Genomic DNA, 20088 nt, shown 5'->3' with positions numbered 1-20088 from the left:
TCAACAGAATTAGGATAAGGTAGCAAAAAAAAAGTCAACATATATTTTTTCTAAAACTTAAGACCATTATTTACAATTTACTAAAAAACTATCTTTCAGAAACTGTGAGCACACAAAGGTCTATGGCACATTTATGTATACATTATTACTTAAAATCAGTATAAAATTAAGACTACACATATGAAAATTGTTTATGTTATGTCAAGAGCCTGAAAGTAGTATTTAAGAATTTTAAGAGGATTACAATAATTTAAAATGCATTCTAACTTTAGATTAACTGAATGGAATATTTACAAAGCTACTTTTAAGGTCATTTTATAATAAATGTTCCATTGGCTTTACCAGCCAGATGTTCAAAAATAATTAGGAGGCCTTATCTGCAATTGGAATTGGTGAAACTTCCTATAGCTGCTGGAGTTCTTGCAACAGTGAAAATTTTGGTACAAAGGATGGCCACCTTTTTATTGGTGCAAAGGATGGCCACAGCATTTCCAGAGCCTCCAGCAGTGACCCAAGGGCTGGCAGAGGCACAGGAACCTGGGCTGCACCAGCCCTCCAGGGCCACTGCTGAACAAGGGGAACATCTGAGCAGGACAAGAACACAGACAAGACCTGAATGGAAATGGAATATTCACTATCCTACTAATAGAGTAGTCCCAGCAGGGTTCCAAACATCCCACAGCTAAGCTATGAATACAGTAGTGCATCAGGCACTGCAGCTGTGAGAACGAGCTGTGGCTTTACCCTGCCCCACAACCCTGAAAAGCAGCACAAAGGAACTCTCTCCATCCTTCAGCAGCAGCCAGGTGGGATTCCCCATTCCCCAGCCCACCCAACACAGGCTCTGCCAGTCCCACTGGACAGCCCCAAGCTCTGCTCCCCAGCCATCACACCTCCAGCAATCCCCCTGCCTGCTCTCCCTGTGCCACGGGTCTGGTGGCTGCACAACAAAACATTCCTGGTGTTTTTAAAGCAAGAGGTGCACACACAACCAGGAACATTTAGTCAGCACCTTTCCCTCCAAACCAAGCTGCAAAGACAGGCTTTTTCCTTTTTAGTTTGATTTTTTCCTCTTTTTTTTTTCCTTTTTTTAGGAACATTTAGTCAGCACCTTTCCCTCCAAACCAAGCTGCAAAGACAGGCTTTTTCCTTTTTAGTTTGATTTTTTCCTCTTTTTTTTTTCCGTTTTTTTTCTTCTTTTTTTTTTTTCCAAAGGAAAAATTTGGAGATGGGACCTGAAGAAAAATATAATCCTGGTATACTTTTCCAGCAGGGGGTGGAACTAGATGATCTTTAAGATCCCTTCCAACCCAAACCATTCTGTGATTCTCAACACTGACAAAGAAATTTTATTTTTATCTAACTTGCTTTACTTGTCAGTGTAAATATGGCACAGAGCTCATAAACAAAATTGTACAGATATTAAAAAAAAATCCTAATACTCTGTGTCATTTAATTTACCACTTCATTTCTCATTCAATTTAAAGATATGTGCAATTTTATCTTTCTCTGTGATATTCAGTCTTGTTACATCACTAACAGAGAAACAAAAAAGAACAGGAGTTTTCAGATTTACTAGTTGAGGAAAAAAAAAAATCAGTGTAGGCTTTTACTAGTGGTTTCATCCAAAATTAACTGAATTATTAAGAGAATATTAACCTTAAGTACCTCAAAACCAGAAACTAAAAGCACAAGTTAAAATTATGTCATGAGACACTAGAATTACTAAAATATTCCTATCACTGACATGATCAGCTGACATCTGCCAGCTGTATCCAATTTTTTGGAGAGAAGTGCAAAACAGTTTTTCTTCATCCAACTTTAGCCATGCATTTAACCCACTAGGAACCAGACTTCAGAAGTACTCAGACACTATATATATACATAAAACAGTAATTCTGTACAATTACACATTTCCCAATGTTATAGCTTAACAAACATGCTGTATTTTCTTAATTCATGGTAACCCTACCATGCCATTCAAATACAGAGACTATCAAAATGATTTTTCAAAGTGCCATATCTCAGAATTTTATATTTTAAGCTATGATCACAATGTCAGTTAAGGCCTGTTCTATATGATGAAAGAAAAATCCACAAGTTGGCAAGAAGCTCAAAGTGTGGAGGCTTAGGGTACTGAAGAAATTAATACATATTCCTTAATAAATATTCTTTTTCTTGAAAGAATTAATATCTGAAAAACAGTTAAGTCAAGCTTTCTCAGTTTCTAAAAGGAAAAGCCCCACCTTTAAGCCTTTTATTAATGTTTTTTCATATGTACTAGACAGAAAAAAAACAGAAGAAAGCTTGTGAATTTTTAACTTCCCAAGATTCCACTGTAATTGCAATTTTTTAAAATTCACAAATCCAAAATGAAACAAAATAACCCCAACCCCTAATGTTTTCCAGCAGAGCAAGCAAGTGCTGCCTTTAACACTCCTTAGACTGATAATGAGTTTTTAATAGACAATACTGCAAAGATCAGCTGACTTCACACAATGAAATTATGGGAAAAACTCCTGCTGGTAAATCACTTTTGATACTCAATCATCAATCAGTTGTGGCAATTTTGAGCTCTGCCTTACAGACAAAAAGCTGCCTTTAGTTTCCTCAGTTCAAGAATATTTAATTTTCACTGAAACCCAAACTATTTAAGACCTTGAAGAATTGAGGGTATTTTTAATGTACTTTTATAACTGGATGTGCAATTGATAGCAAAATAAAGATACCCACATATGTTTTAACAGACAATGTTAAAAGGTGTAGAGTCCTTAAGACTGCATTAGAAATAGACAGAAACTGGTCACTCTAAATCAAGAGTTTTCTATTTTTCATTGTTTGAGAAAAACACCAGTACAAATCAATGCAGATTTTCATTGCTAGGAAAATCTAAAAATGTCTATCTCTATTTATTTATATCTATGTATATCTTCATCTGGACCTGTCTGGGAAATAGAAATCCATAGAGAACACTTTTTCTCAGCACACAAAAATTGTTCACAATCATTAAAACCAAAACACCCTGTCTGAAGGACACAGTCATGCTTCCTCTTCCAATTCCTATTTTCCTTTCCCATTTTTTGAAGATTTCAGGATCTGTAGCTTCAATTCCTTTATCATCATCTCCAGCTTTTCCCGGGCCTCTCGTTCCTGTCTCAGTTCATCCTGGAGCTCCTGTCTATCTGCCTCTGCATGATCCAACCTCTGCCTCAACTCTGCCAGCTGTGAAACACAAGAGACACAGAGGCAGAGTAAATTTTAGCAAATATCAAAGGGTCACAGGTGGCCACTCTATACATCCAAATATTTCAATCCTCCAGAATTATGCGGTTATCAGGAATTGTGCACTTACCTGCTACACCATTAGAAACAATGTCAATGTGCAAAGTTGCATAAACATCATACTACAATTTAAAAAATGAGAAAATCTAATTTTTAAATGCATATAAGTTGTAGCTATATGAACTGTCACACCAGACTGTCAATAACACACAGAATCTGCAGGGAAAAATTGTGATGATGTTTGTATTGGATGTGTCACAAATCCCAGAACAAACTGCATTTTTTTCATTTCTCATGTCCCTTTCCCTTACCTGACAAAATATTACTTCCTTATTTCAAAGCCTGAATGTATTTCTAGAAGAAAAAAAAATCAACACTGTTTTCTGATATTCCTTAGTATAAATGAAACATTCAGAAAATCTTGAACATAACCATCTGTGTGTTTATGTGTATGTGTTCAAATATAAACCTGAGTCCACACAAGTGTTTTAGTGATATAATTTGTGTTTAAACACAGAAATTAAGTATTCTTTTCTTCTTTGGAATACAGCAAGATTCAAACTTGCTAGAATGTCACCAAAATTATTTACAGTGACATCTGGTAACATCTTTTTAAGTTAAGTGGGAAAGTTACTTATTGCTTATAGTATAATACCAGCAGTTAAAACAGGGAGACTGGAAAGCAGATATGCTCCTCCCATTGATTCATGGGGTTATTTCTTACTAAAAGACCACCCAATTTATTTATAATTTATTGTAATTTAATTCCATGTAAAAAAAAACCATCTGCCTTTATAATGATAGGTATCTACCTGATGTGCTTCATCACTCAGCATCCCTCTCACTGAGAATTAAGAAGACAACTCAGGAGAAGGAAAGAGCAGGAACATACAGGGTATTCCTGGTGTTCACCAAGTGCTACAGAATGTACTGAAGGGATGGCTGTGCTGGTTTTAGAGAAAGACCACATTTCATCCCCACTTCTTCAATCAGAAATACTTCAGCAGTTCGTAGCCAACAACAGGCTGTTAATGCAAGTCCTGACTGCTGCACAAGTGATGCAGTGAAGTGCTGCAGTGCAACAGTGCCCACTGCCTGCATGCTGCAACACGTCCCTGGCTTTGATTTCCAGCTCTAAGGAAAGGTTCCAGGACTGGTTATTCTGCCTTACTGTGGCTGACAGGGTGAAGCAAGTATTTCAATAAAGAAGTCAAAAAAGGGGACAAGACAGTGCATATTCAGGCAGGCCTAGAAAAGAGAAGAGACTTTTCAGCAAGCTGCAAATACCAAATTCTTAATTCTGTCTAATGCACAAGGATTCCTCGCAGTCCACAGTTCTCAGACAGAAAAGGCAGCCTGGGCAACTGCTTCAAGAGCACATCAGATTAAGGCTCTTTTAAAATGCTGTATACACAGCTTGGGCAAGTTCTCTGTTCCCAAGACCTCTCTTAACTCTGGTGCTTCTTGGAACCAGAATCTAGTGCAAGATGTGATAAATGGAAAAAATAAAAGTTCAAATTATACGTTGTGAATAGATCTAGCACAGAGGTAATAACAGAGTAAACTTTTACACAAGGAATATACGTAGTTTTCAAAGTCTGACTTCAAAAGAAACACACAACCAATCTCCTTGGGGAACAATCCACAGTTTTCACCCTCCAAAGGGAGTAAGCTGCACAAGCCCTATAAAACATGCTGTACATGATGATCTCCATAAATTAGAACATGTTGTTACTTGCACTAACAGGGCTTGTACCAGATGTTTAGTAAATCAGGCCTTAGTCAGAGAGGATTATTTCCGGCAGCAAAGGCCAGGAATCAGTGGAGTGGGATGTCATGAAATTAAATTCATGAGAAGGATTTACGATGCAAGTCTCTGCCCTACTCACCAAAAATACCAAAACCTGTCTCTCAAGTAGTGCCTGTTTCTCAGTTTGAGTCTGTCTGAACAGGAAATATACACAGTTGTGAACAAAGGACCACAGAGCTTTACTGAGCTCAAGTTTTAGGTTTTGTTCATTTTCTTTAAAATGAGCCTGTTAAGATTAGTTTTCTGTGATATGGTGCAAAATTTAAAAAAAAATTAATCATAACTACAGCTGATTTTTAAAAGAGGCATTCCAAGGTTCCCTTTATCATTAATTATATTTTTTCCCATTGGAATAACCTCCAACATAAAGAAGCAATAGTAAAAGCTAAAAGGAAAGTGAGGGAAAAAAACCAACTCCATAGGTTTTGACATATGAATCCAAGAGGCAAGAATGAGATACACCAATATGATTTTCATTTCCAAGAAAACTCTTGGCCCAATGTTTTGGTAGAGCCCAGAAGGGGCTCGTCAGATGCTGCAGAAGGTTCTACCACCAAGGAACATGAGGAGCAGCAAGGTATGCTACTAATCTGACAAAAAGAAGGTTCCAAGATTTGGAATTTATTTTTTTTTACATAAAATAATAATAATTCTGTATCATGGGAAAGCCCATATACATTAAAAACAGAATTTCTTTTAAATGAGGATGCAGCAGACCTCATATTTAAGTTTAATATTTCATCAATAATATCATATGTTTCTGTAAGTTACATTCTGCCTCAGTTTCAATCAAGGAACAGGAAAATAAATATTGCTGTCCCTGACCTATTTTGGTATCTGTCTGTGGTGTCAGAACACAGAGAGAAAATGAAACCTTCAGGTGGCTGAACAACAAATTCACAATTTCCTGAGACACTAAACATGTTTTGTTTGAAATAAACCTTCCCTTCTCACCTGTGCTGCATATTCAGCTTCTTTATCTTTTTCCAAATTGGAGTCACAGCTACATTTTTGCTTCATCACTTGGTCCAGTTTCTTCTCCAAGTCTCTCTGCTCAAAATAAAATTCTTCCATTCTTTGTGCATGCTCTGCTTGCAAACATTCGAGTTCTTTTTGTAAATTCTGCTGCTCTTCAGTCAGTTCCTTCATAGCTTTAGAGTTGCTTAACATTTCCACTTCCTGTAAAGAAAGATCAAAATCACATACTCCTTCCTCTTAACACCAGAAAAGTTAAAAAAATACTCAAAAGTGTTTCTGGAACCAATGAGGCAAAAAAGACTATTTGTAACTACCAATAACAACAGCCTGATAATGGTATTTATCTACTTATCAATGGCAGCATGCAATTCTGTGCCATGCTTCTAATTTTTAAGAAATTACTTCTACTTCCAAGTACAGGGAGCTTTCAGAAAAAAATTTGCATTTCCAGCAGTGAACCTCAGGAAGCAGAAGCACTGATTTACTAAAATATACTTTGAAGATGCAAGAGGTGTAGCACCATAAAACAAAATGAAGTGTTTGATTTCTTTGTCCACTGACATTTTGATATTTTTAAACCTGTAGTTTTTTTAAACTTATCTATAAGCTTTACCTCCAACAGCAGAACAAGTTTACAGCAGTAGCTCTAGGTCCCTATCTGAGCTCCTGGATTCTGAGGTTAACATTTAAATTAAAATAAAATAAATTAAAATATTAGGTCTGTTCCACGGATACAAGAAGCAAAGACAGTATTTAACTGAATTCAGAAAACAGAAATGCCACAAATGAACACCAGCATCTAAAATAATCCATTATTAAAGAAAAGACTAAAAATAAAATCCCTAAAAGCACAGCTTAGCAAATGGGAAGAGGAAAGTGGTGTTCTTTTTTATACAGGGCAGTGATAAGACCATTCCTTAGAATTCTGATGTCTGCATCTTCAAAAACCTGAAAACTGAGAAATTTTAGAGCATACAGCAAAAGCAGAAGCTCCTTGGACCCAGCAGCTGCAAATTGAAGAGACATCACTTATTAATAGGCTCAAAATCCATGAGCATAAGGGATACTGAAGATTTGGTGTCTGGATTTAAGCTGAGGGGAAGATGATCTGTGTGCTCTGGTGTTTCTAAATGATGCAATTTGGGATGCTGACTGTGGGGCCAGCAAGCCCACAGCAGCTCCCTGCTGCCCAGGGGGAAATGCACTCAGACTGCCACGGTACCATTTGGAGCTGCTGCTTCCTCCGCAGAATCGTGTTCAGCTTCTCCTGCTGCTTGATGTAGGTTTTCATGACTTCTTCCATGATCCTTCCCTTGTCATCCTCACAGCTGATGTCCTTCATGAGCGTGGGGGACAAGGTTCGTGCATCAGCACCTCCCTCAGCACGGCCAGAGTCCCTGGTGATTTTGGAAGAAACGCGCTCAGGCTTTGCACCTCTCGCAGAACGAGTCGACACGGGAGGATCTACACAGGAAAAACAGAGAACAATAATCACAGAAAGCTCAAATTCCAGAAAAAAATGCAAAGAAAACTGAGATCACAAAAAGGAGGAGGGAATTTTTGGAAACCTGAAGTGACATCACGAAATTCTAGCTCAGTGTAAAGCTCCCCAGAATTCCATGGTACAAAAATCAAAGCCTTCAATGTAATTTTCACCACTCACCTAAACGTTTATTTGGCTGCTCCACCCCAGTTTTCAAGTCAATTTTTTCCTGTTCTTCAAGAGAAACCTCTGGATAGGAGGCAGGTTTTTTGTGCTTTCCACTACTGAGCTTCTTCTCTGACTGCCCAGGTGAGGATTTATTAACTTCTGAAGCTTTTACTGATGTTTTTGCAACATCCTTATACTGAGATGCAAGAGACACATTCGGGGCAACCACTTTATCACACATATAAAGGTAGTAACTGAAAAAACAGCAGAAGAGTAAAATTAATAGTGAAAGACATAATAAATGATGGCTGGTTGAGAGCAGTAAGTTTAATTTAACACGAGTTCAAACTGTGAAAGCATCAATGAAAAATAAGCACATAGTTTTTTAAATTTTTCCTATGCAAATGGAAAGCCTAACAAGCCACTTAATCTCTACTGAGTAGATTACCTAGATAAGGTTTTGAGCCTATCAAACAAGTAGATTTTTCAAATATGGCTGATTTTAAAAAATTACAGTAAATCATATGAAGGCTTCATTTAAATGCAAACAGTGAAATTAGAACGCCACTGAATCCAGAGTCTCCAGCATTTTCATAATCCTTGTATTATGAGGATGGGAGATGATCAGTGAAGTGGGAATGAGCACCTCACTTAAGTAACAAAGCTGTTTTCTAACAGTCCTGGGGTGTTGTGATGAACTCTCTGTGTGTGGAGACACAAGGCTTGACTCCATTTTTCTCAGAAGGCTGATTTATTATGTTATATATTATATTAAAATACTACATAAAAACTATACTAAAAGAATACAGAGAAAAGAAAGATCAGAAGGCTACAAAGAACAAGAATAGAATAGAATGCATAACAAAAATCCTGTGACTGCTCACAGCCTTGGCACAGGTGGCTGTGACTGGTCATCAATTGAAAACAATCCACATGGACCAATGGAAGATGCACCTGTTGCATTCCACAGCAGCAGATAGTTATTGTTTACATTTCTTTCCTGAGGCTCCTAGCTCCTCAGGAGGGAAAAAATCCTAGGAAAGGATTTTTAATAAAATATCATAGCTACACTGGGGCACATCTGAGACCAACGCTGGACCTTCCTTCCCAGGTACACTGAGCTGCCCATTCGGATTTTCACAGCTCCTGGACTCCTGGGAGCATCCCTGTGTCCCACCTTCACCTCAGCCTAGTACAGAGGGAAGAGAGCCCCAGGTGTGTTCAGGTCAGTGCCACGATCACCAGTGCCACTGGAGCTCCAATTGATGCCTTCAACACTTCCCTTTCTCCAGGTTCTGAAGGAAGGCACTGGCAGAACAGAACATCAGGGCCCATCACAGAAGTTCCTCCACTCCCTTCTTTGCGTGGGAACCAGTGTGATGTGTGTGCACCAAAAAGGGCCTGCTCTGACCCAAATTCAGGACCTGTGCAACCACAGGGGGTGAGGACAAGAGGAGTATCAAGAAAAACCATTTCCCTCACTGCTGCAGGTGACAAACTGGATAAGGAGTCAAGGAAATGCACTTGGTTTCTAAAACCAGGAAACCAGCCCACAGACAATTCAGCTGCAGCCCAGTTCCACTGTGGAAGAAAGCCTTCAGACATCTCTTGGAAATCTTTTCTGAAAGGAAATTAAGTTGTCCTCATGGTAAATAGGCCCTGTGCAGCTTTCCATATGTATGCATTGTATTACAATATGAAAGATCAAAAGTTACCTCTGTCATTTCTACTAAGAAAGAGGAAATTTTAATTACATTTCAATTGTATTGCCTGCTGAAGAACACCCACAGGACACAGCTTGAGTCCTACAACAAGAAACACTCATAAGCAGTTCATTAGTTTTTACACTAAGAAATACATAAAAATTTAGGGTTAAATCATTCCTGTGTCATACCTTAAGAGTATTCCTAACAGTTCAGGTTGCAAATACATTTTTTTCAGTTTGAATTATCCCTAAATAGTCAAAAGTATTTAATACTTGTCAGTGCTTATAGTTCTACCTAGGAAACTCAAGTTACCTGGGGTGGAAAAAGGAAGGTGGTTGAGGATCAGTTTCTGCTTCTTGCTTTATAACTGGATACCACTGTGGTAATTCCAGGTTCTGCTGTGGCTCTGCCTAAAGGAAAGAAAATAAATTGGTAATTGAAATATGGATACAGGTTATTTACATTTCATAAACACTCCTCAGAGATATGGCATTTACACCATTTAATACAGGTACACCAGAGAAACTGGGGCACTGGGAAATGGGGTGTCTTTGGCAAAGATGCAGGGTGATGCAAGCCACAGAATTCTTTGATCTCCAATTTACCACTGTGGGCAAAAGAGCAATGAAATTAAAGGAAAACGTCTTTACAGACCTATCTAAAAGCTCTGCTGAGTTTCCAAAACTCTTCTAAACAAGTCTGGGAGAAACAGAAAGCAGAAACTAGGATTCCCAAAAGGTTGGAGGAGCCTTTTGTAATAATGTGTCTATATAAAGTAAGCACCTGCCAGATACTTTATTTCAAAATTAAATGGAACAGCGTGCTGGTGTTCCAGGGACAGAACTTTCTTCAGTCATCACAAATTTTTATTACACAGTAGGCAATACTGCTCCCAGTAGCATGAAAATGCCATTCCCTTTGCAGTAGCAAACAAAATGTACCTAGGTGCATCAGAATATATAATCTTAAAAACTTCTGGGTATTTTGCATTTGGAAAGCAATTCTTGTTCTGTGTCTCAAGAAATGTTTTTGGAACTACTCTGTACTCAAAATTCCTGGTGATACTTTGTGCTCCCCTGCGAAATTGCTCTTAATTTCAAGTGAAAGATGTCTCACCATAATATATTTACAATATTCTCATAGTTCAGAAATGGAATGATAATTTCACTGTATTGGAACAGCCTTGGGACATGGGGGTTTGGGTAGGGTGTGGTTGGCTGACCCCAGGCCAAGCACCCACAGAGCTGCTCCCTCAGCACCATCCCCAGGGCATGGAAGGGAAAAGAGCAAGAAAGCTCCTGGATGAAGATAAAGCTGGTTTAAGAGGTGAAGGAAAGATGAAAAACACAAGTGAAGCAAAGGGCATGGCGCAGTCTCTCCCTGAGACAACCGCCCAGCCACCCTCAAACAGCCTCCACTTGGATGCCAAACCCTCTTTCTTCTCCTTCTATCCCAGGTTTTATTGCAGTAGCCAGAACACTGGCATGTTAGCCACAGTTTTAGCCACAAATCCAAAGCCCAGCACCATACAGGCTGCTACAAAGTAAGTCAACATCATTCCAGCCAGACCCAGTACCTCTGACAAGCTGCCCAATTAAAAAACAGCCCATAAAGCTAAAAAAGTTACATAATCCTGTATTGAAACCTTTATGTAGTGTTCTAATATCTTCACAACTTCTTATGTGCTACATTATCAGAAAAGTTTGTATTTACACACCCTGGAATAAACCTTTAGAGAACCTTTTGATCCCTGGCAGTGACCTGAGCCATGGTCTGCACAATCCAACAACCCTGACCCTGGCAGGGAGCAAACCCCACCTGCCCCATCCTGACCCAAACTCCCACCCCAGGAAACTCAGCTCTCACAATGAAACTGAAATTCAACTCCACCCCTGCAGCTCCTCAAATCGCTTCCAACACAGAAAGGAGGGAGGGCACAAGGAAGAGAGGCTCTGGAGTTGTAAATTCATAAAAAGGCTTTAAATAAAAAAGATTTGAGTAATCTTTAGAAAAACGGCCTCATCCTGACACTTGCCAAGTTTTTTCTACTTACTCATATCATTTCAATAATTTAAATAATCGCATATAATCTACTTATACTGCAGCTAGTATGCAGTGATCTGATTTTTGCTTCAGATCACATCTGTCCATATTTCAGGACTCACATTTTAACATGCTTATATATTTACATATGAAATTATCAGGTCATCTCTATTTTCAAATTACTAGGTCAGATTTTTGCTTTTTCTTTTTTTTTACCTATTTTAAGTGGAAACTGAATTTACTGCCTACCCGTTAGTGTGAATCTTGCAAATGCATCTTATAGAATGCAATCAAATTTTTATTTAGGAAAGAAAATGAAATGTTACCATAAATAAACAAAGTCTTTTTCTAACAGGATTCTTCCCTCACTGTTCAGGTAAATGAAATAAGGCATCTATGTATATATATATGTCTATTTCATTACCCAACAATCTGCTTATTTTAGATGCTCTTAAGTAATTCTATAAACACAGTAAGTTGAATTGAATGACTTCTACTCAAACTGTTAAAAAGGGTTACATGAAAAATTACATGTTTTTCTTCAAGGCTAGTTGGACAAAGCTGTTCTTTAAGGAAAAAAAAATATATAGGTAAGTAATGGTTTCAGTGTAATCATAAAGCCAGTAGTTTTAGTAGAGATTGGATTTATAAAACCCCCACCCTGTGAGATTTCCCCCACACACTGTGACCAGCTCAAGGAATCAGCCTGAGAAGCAAGGCAAAGTTTTAGTGCAGAGATGATGAGAAACTGTCGCAAAGTCAAAGGGAACAAGGATCTGTCAGTGCAGGAATCAGCAGAGACTCGGTGACAGCTGTTCCATGAAGAGCAGGTGGATGTTGCACTGCAGCCTAGAACTCCACAGAAAATTGTGACAATCAAGCACACAGCTTACAGCTTTCTTGTTAGCACAAAGAACAGAAAGGAATTAATCTCAAGAGTACTTTGCTCTTAAAATATTGAAACAAAAGTGTATTTGCACTGTGGGGTGAATAAACTCAGAGTGAAATGCTAAGGAGAAAGGCAAAGCTTGGCATCCAGGATGCTCCACAGACTATGGGATTTAATTAATTCATTATTACTAGATGGGGAAAGACCTAGCCAAGGGCAGCTGTTCTTTGTGGGTCCTCCAAGACAACCACAAAGGATGTGTCAGCATTTCTGACTACTGACTCAGCAGAGGTGGTGAGGAGGTGACAGAACAGCAAACAGAACATCCTGCAAATAAATTCCCCTAGGAGTGTAAGGAAAGGGAATGTCTACGTGTTGTACCTGATACCTCTCCCACAACACAGAAATGAGGAAAAGAAGTTGTGGCTGTTCCATCCCTGGAGCTGCTCAAGGTCAGGCTGGATGGAGCTGTGAGCAATCTGGTCTGGGGAAAGGTGTCCCTGTCCAGGCCAGGGTGGGGAATGAGATGATCTTTAAGGTCCCTTCTAACCTAAACCATTCTGTGATTCTATGAAAAGACAACTGAAGCAGCCTAAGTTCCCCCAGGACAAGGAAAGGGAAAGTGTAGTCCAGCACTGCCCTCTTAAACTTTTTTTACTCTTTTCTACTTCCCAGATGAATATCCACAGGATGAAAAAAAAAACCCAAAACCTCCCTCACCATTGATTTTGCTCAGGTTTCTACAGCTTCTGACTCTGGTTTCACACATTGCTTTGTAAGAAAGAGCTACACAGGTCTGCAACAGAAGACTGCAGAAAGTTTTACAATTTCATTTGCATCAGTCCAGTCCAAATTAGTGCCACTGTTCATTTCAGCTGGGTTTTTTTCATCTTTGCAGATGAAACTGAAAGATCTCATTATCTGAAATCTGCTGCTGTGGGCAGAAAAGCACCATTTATAGGTGTGAACATGGAAGAGTATTTCCACTGATGCATCCACCATGCTGTAGTTCATTTCTTACACTGGCATTGCAAGAATAAAGACTGACATGTCTTTATCAGTTGAAAAGCAAAGTCTCTTTGCTAGGAGACTGCATCTTCAAATAATTCAGCATGTGGAAGCATGCCATACTGCAGACTTCCATGGGAATCTGCTGGTAAAATCTCTTCCTGCAGACTGGCACCACTGTAACAATACCTGTTACTACAGTCAGCCTTCCTGCAACACCAACTTTTCAGAAATTTGTGCTGAAAGGTGTCAGCTCACAGCACCCCTTTTTGGGCTCAACCATCTGTGCTGCTCTTGCTGCTATTTTGAAATCCACACCACAAAACATCCAACAGGCAACATGGATTTATCAAACCAGCAGCCATCAAACAGACATAGAAACACTGAATACACTGAAAAGAAACTGTCATGGGGCAGAAACCATTAAAAGCCTATTAAAGTTTATACCCCAAAATTGTGTTTTCTATGAATGGGAACATTTATGATATTAATGTTTCTTTGCTGCTTGTCCTATTATTTAAAGTAGAAGCTCTCCAAGGGACAAAAAAGCTCTGTATTTTGGAACCACAGCACAGACTTGCAGCAGTATTTTAGGAAAAAATAAGATGTCTATTATTAACTATTGTCAAGATACCGGCCCACAGCTCATTACTTGGGCTGCTTAAAACCCCCTCTTTTTGGCATATTTCACTGCACAAGTGGTTTAAACAGAAAGCTCTTGCTGAACAAGCAGACTTTGGGCTTCTAAATAGCCATTTAGCAAAGCACCACTACCCTGCACACAAGTCATGAGATGGGTGGCCAGCAAGCCAGGTTGCCATCCAGCCCACGTGTGCATGCTGGAGTACAAATAACAAATGAAGAATTCCTTTGTAATACTTGATTTTCAAGCTCCTTTCTGCTTTGCTCAGCTGCTGCAGCACACGCTGCATAAAATCTACTCAAAGGTCAAATGGGAGAACGAAAATTTTCACAATAGCCTGAATTTTCCAGAGTCTGTATACCTTAGGACAGAACAAGAACCAACAAAGCCAAGCCAGCTTGAATGGTTACTTGCAGCCCAAAGAGGAAAGAAATTACCACCCCTCTTAATCAGAAATGTTATTTCCATGGTGAAGCCCTCACAAATTTAACTTAGGTTTGATGTGACAAGTATTCCCACTTAGAAAAGCGAAGTAATGTGCTTCTAAAACAAGTATTTACATGTGAGCAGAAAGAGATCTGGGAATTTTACACCAGGTGAACTTACTTTGGACCGAGTTCTTTTCTGATTTTTCTCGCTGAATTTCTCCTTCATTTCCTCCAAGAGATGCTTCAGCTCTCTCTCCTCTGACGTGCCCAGGTATTTTTGGTTAATGTGCAGGTAGCAGTGCCACTTGGCCGACTCAAACCCCCAGTGGCAGGTCCTCTTGTCCGGGGATCTGTGTGAATGCATCACGAAGGTCTGGGGTGAGAACATCCCGTAGCATTCCAAGCACTGGATACACGGATCATCCGGGGCAAGGTAGAACTGAGGTGCAAACAACCCCTGGCACTTGCCCAGGCACTCATGCTCTACTTCGAAGGCACTGCCAGTCTCTTTCAGCTGGGCCAAGGTGTTCTTACCAGGGAGGAAACTGCCACTTTGGGGAAAAGTGCGAGGGCGCAGTAAAGCATTGCATAGTCTCTGAGCGTCCGTCAGCGTGATGAGCCCACAGGACGGCGCGTTGAACGGAAGAATTCCCAAAACCTTCAGAATGTGAAGCTGGTCAGAAGTGCACCTTGAGCAGTAGATATAGAGCTCATCACACACCGTGTTGATCTGCTGCAAGGAGAAGTCTCGGAGAACCGAATTCAACACTTGAGGCAGGCAAAGTCTTTTTTCTCCTCCGACTTTAAAACAAGAGATGGATTCCCCCTCCAGCAGGGTCTGCGTGAGTTCCGTGGAGCTGTCTGGGGGGATGAGCAGCGGACCAGAGAGGATTTGTGGTGATGGGAGAGGCAGGAAGACAGTGGGTGACATACTTTCCTGGGAATACCGAGCTGAAAAAGCTGCAGGTCCACCCAGTGAACTCTGGCTGCTTAGGTGGAACTGTGCCAACGTGTGTTTCAAACCTGGATTTAAACTCAAAGGCTCAGATAGTGAAGCACTGTTTGGCTTGGTGGTTTCCCCATCAGCCTCCACCGGAGTTTCATCATAGTCATCCAGGTTTTCCTTCTTTATTGTTGGCAATTTATTTATTACTACCTGTACTTTGTTATTTACATGCATTTCTGTCATTGCTTTTTTCAGTGGAGGACTCCCATCCTCTTGGATCCTGCTCCTTTTTTGGTCTGAAACCAGACCTAGAGGGAAGTTTATCTGTGGGCTTTCCATTGCTAAACACTGAGCTTTAATTAAGCCAGTCCTGAATGTGCATTTTCTTGCTTTTTCATATAAAAAATAGTTTCATGTGATCTTGGATTACCTCAGGTACACCAAGCTGCACACTCCTTTCATTAAAACATCACTTCTTCAGCATCCAACAGTAAAAACTGTAACCCATTTTGCATGTAATACCACAAAATTACTAATGGAGAGGTTACACTATTTTCTTAGTTATTTGTTCAATTTTATAATATAAAAACCCCAATGCAATATGTATACAAAAGGTTTTCTTCATACCCTAGCCACTACTTTACACAGTAGTCTTGTCCAGCAATTTAGTAAAAAACGATGCGCTGATGCGTGTTCATCCTCAATCGTTTTTTTCCTTTAAAAAATATACTGTCTTTTCAAATAAGTCTCTATTTAAATATTAAAATAGAAAAATGGGCTCAGTTAGAAGAACGTCAATCTTAACGAAACTGATCCAAAACGTAGTTTAAGTTGTGTGAAAATTTTATTCAGCACTTTCAGCTCCCAGAGATCAAACACAATCTTAAGGGCTTGCTTTATTGTGCTGCCAGCTTTATGATTTCACCACCACCACCGTGACAGCTACTATGGCAGTTCACAAATAAATCCTGAAATTAAAGGCTGATCCAGATCGACGGCAAAAACTAAACGTCCCTAGAGAGTCACCTTTCGCCCAGATGTCACTGGCGTGTGTCAGAATTTTCCCAGCCCAAGTTATTAGTAATAGAGGTGAGATCCAGGCCATGGGCTGAATGCATGCCGTGTGCTAGCACAGAGTTCTGCCCGTCCTTCCTGATAACCTGTGAAAGAGAGAGAGGCCATCACAAGCAATCTCAGAGTTTGTTCTGTACCTAAAGGGGCTTCAAGACAGCTGGAGAGGGACTTCTGACAAGGGCAAAAGTGTGACAGGAGTCACAGGACAAGTGGGAATGGCTTTAAACTGAGAGAGAGAAGGTTTTGATTTGATAGAAGGAAGAAATTATTCTCTGTAAAAGCAGCAGTGAGGTACTGGCACAGGTTGCCCAGGGAAGTTGTGGCTGCCCCATCCCTGGAAGTGTCATAGGCCAGGTTGGACAGGGCTTGGAGCAGCCGGGAATAGTGGAAGGCGTTCCTGCCCATGGCGGGGGTTGGAATGAGATGGGCTTTAAGGCCCCCTGCCACCCAAACCATCCGGGATTCCCTGCCAGAGGCAGGGTGCGTTTCCCAGTAACTCGCGGAACACCGGGACGAGCCCCGACCGACGGGCGATACCGGCGGGGGAGGGGGCGGTCCGGAGCGGCTCTCCCGGCGTGCACGCCCGAAAGGACGGGCGCTCCGGCGAGCCGCGGGCCGGGCACCGGCCCCCCCATCCCGGGCACCGACCCCTCGCCCCGCAGCCCCTCCCGGGACGCCGCACGCCGCCGCTCCCTCCCGCGCCGTGACTCACCCCGGCGCCGCCGGCACCGCTCCGGGCACGGCTCAGCCCTTCCCCCTCCCGCCGCCGGGCTCGCCCCTCCGCCCTGCCCGGCTCCCCGCTGTCCCCAGCCGTACCGCGCCGCTCCGCCGCCCCCGTGTCCCTGGCCCCCTCCCATCCCCGGTACCCCGCTCCCCCTCTCCCCGCCGCCCCCGCGCCCCCCCTCCGCAGCCCCCGCCTATATATATATATATATATATATATATATAAAATATACGTTTAAAAGTGAGTGTACATGGAAAAGTGTTGTTTCTGCCCAGCTTCCCCTCAGCCCGCCCGGTCAGACCCTGCCCCGCGCCGCCCTGTCGCCGTTCCCCCGTCGGCGGCCGAGAGGGGCCGGCTGAGGGACGGGGACGCAGCGGCAGCTGGGGCGGGGGAGGGAGAGCGGCCATGGCAGGAGGGGAAAAGCCTGGCGGGAGGAGGGCCAGGCGCTGTCGGGGAGCTGTCGTGTCGCTCGCCTGAGGCGCGACGGCGGCGGCGGGCAGAGGCGGCCAGCGAGGGGCTCTCCGTGACTGTCCCTCAGTGACTGTCCCGCGGAGAGGCTCCCGCAAAGAGGATCCCTCACTGGCTGTCCCTCAGAGAAGGTCGCTCAGTGAAAATCCCTTAGTGACTGTCCCTCCAAGAGCGTCCCCCGGCAAGGGTCTCACAGTGACTGTCCCCCAGCGAGGGTCCCCACGAGGGTCCCCAGTGGCCTGGCACCCCGCTGCTGGGGACGGGGAAGGCGGGTCAGTGTGAGGGTGCCTGTCCCCGAAGCAGTGTCACAGACCGCTCCCTCCAGCCACGGGCTCGCAGGAGATGTTTTGGGAAGCGAAATGATCAAAGCGCGGAGAGGAGGGGAAGATGCTCTTCGGGGACAGCTTAGTCGCTGTACAACTCGTTCGTGTATTACAAGTTTCTTCTGCCTGCAAGAAGCCCAAAGCTTTTCAGTTTACATCTCTGTGAAGACAGCGCTTCTGCTGGGATTACGGCGCAATCCAATTTGCCGTTTCCTTTCATCCCACACAGTTACATATTTTGATGCGAGTACAAAAGCACGGCACATGAAAATGGGGCAGTTGTACAAGCACCAGGCACCGCTTAGCACCGGGCAGCGCCGGGATCCCTAATGCCATCCCAGGAGGATTACGGCACAGCCACAGAACGCTGCTGATCTGCTGGGAGAGGCTTTTGGTGCTCTTTAATCCTTGATTTCGCACCTTTGATATGCTCAGGTTTCCTCCGGGCTGGCTCGCTGATGGAGAGGCCCTTGAGCATCACTGCAAAGCTGCTTCAGGAGTCGCCTCAGCTCGCACTTAAACCACCTCATCAGTTGCACTATCTGCAACAATATCTACAATATCTTTCGATCTCAGTGATCTTTAAGACCTCTTCCAACCCAAATCACTAGGGTTTAATAGAAAAGCAAACATTTTTGCAAAGAATACTAACACCCACTACTTATTTATTAAGCAGATGTAAGGGCTGCTTAAAAGCCACAATATGGCAGCATTAAACAAGATTTCTGAATGCACCAGCTTTTGGAGCTGATTCTGAAAGATATGAACCTATGAGTGAATTGTCTAGACACACAGACATTCCAGTCTGCTTCACCCTCTTGGACTTTATTACCTGATTAAAAAAAAAAAAAAAAAAAAAAGTCTCTTCAAATACCAATCAGTGAAATGCACTATGTCATAATCCCTTTCGAATTTACTGAAGAAAATGTAACATCTAACATTGGAGCTGGACTGATCAGTGTCTGTGAGGAAGGCAACATATGTAGGCAGGTATTCCATCTTTTATTAGACCTCTTGATGTCACGGAACCTTAGGATTCAGTAGCATTGTTTAATTTTTTTTTTTTTTTTTTTTTTTTTTCAGGTTCTGCAGCAGAAATGTTCCATTTCAGGTTACAAATCTTGGTAACTATTGTGCTGTAATGATAGTGTTGCTATAGAGCTACAATAATCAGGCGATGGAAGACAAAGTTTGTAGGTAGAGAATTGTCTAAAAAAAGGTGTTAGCTCTGCCTACAGCTTCTACTGTGGACTGTGAAAAGCAGTTCTGAAGACACTGCGCAGCTAAAACCTGAGTTACAGACCTTTGCAAGTGGCAATAAAGTGCAATAATAGCACAGGAGGAATCTTGCTTTGATTAATAAAGTGTGAATTTTCAAGAAGTGCTGAGGCTCTAGGGAAGCTCACAAACTTCCCTGATACACAGTCCCTGAAGATACACAATTTAACTACAAACTATGCCCTGGAGAGCACAATTTAACTGTGAACAAAGATGCACATTTTCTTCTCTGATGAGATTACACTGTGCTTTTCAAAGAAAAAAAAAAATCACTTTGGAAGTCATGTTTAATAGTAAGTTGTAACAGTTCAGACTCTTAGCTGATCTGTCATGGGAGGTTTCACTCTTGTAAAACAGATATCCTATTACAGGTTGTGTTTTAAGCACAAAAAGTTGATAGATTTTGCAGACACCACATCCTGCAGGACAAGTCACAGTGGGGACAGTGCACAAAACACTTCAGCTCCTGAAGGACCTGAGCTATTCCTCTGATGTAAGAGGAGTATATGCCCAGACACTTTACTCATCCTTAGAAGTCCAATGTGGACACAAGAGATTCCTGGTTCTATTTATGCCTGAAAAAGCCACCTCCCACCAAAGCTGCACAGACCTGGGATGTAGATGCTGCTCTGCCTTCAATCATTGGTGATTAAATGGTAAGAGTTCACCTTTCAAGTATTCAGTCCAGATCCCTTTATTATAAGCAGGAAAAAAAATTAAAATAAACCCATGGGGGATCTCTTTGACAAAAAAAAAGCGAGATATGGTAAAATCTGTTTTTTCTCAAAGGGGCTCCAATGCCTACCTTCTCTCTTCCCAGGAAAACATCATTATTCT

The 20088-nt window shown here is 41.7% G+C and overlaps 1 protein-coding gene across 1 annotated transcript; it reads right to left on the bottom strand.

Moving 5' to 3' along the window:
* Nucleotides 1-1098: 1098 nt before the first annotated feature.
* SKIL (SKI like proto-oncogene) lies at nt 1099-17249 on the bottom strand. Its single transcript, XM_041467824.1, has 6 exons — nt 14617-17249; nt 9740-9837; nt 7734-7975; nt 7293-7534; nt 6047-6271; nt 1099-3222 (listed from the first exon to the last, which is right to left on the bottom strand). The coding sequence occupies exons 1-6, from the start codon at nt 15721-15723 to the stop codon at nt 3061-3063; spliced, it is 2076 nt and encodes a 691-aa protein (XP_041323758.1). The 5' UTR covers nt 15724-17249; the 3' UTR covers nt 1099-3060.
* Between the last annotated feature and the right edge of the window lie 2839 nt (nt 17250-20088).

The sequence above is a fragment of the Pyrgilauda ruficollis genome, unplaced genomic scaffold, assembly GCF_017590135.1.
Source record: "Pyrgilauda ruficollis isolate IOZ18807 unplaced genomic scaffold, ASM1759013v1 scaffold21, whole genome shotgun sequence".
Taxonomy (NCBI): Eukaryota; Metazoa; Chordata; class Aves; order Passeriformes; family Passeridae; genus Pyrgilauda; species Pyrgilauda ruficollis.
The sequence above is the reverse complement of the archived record's forward strand: the minus strand, read 5'-3'. Positions and strand labels throughout refer to the sequence as shown.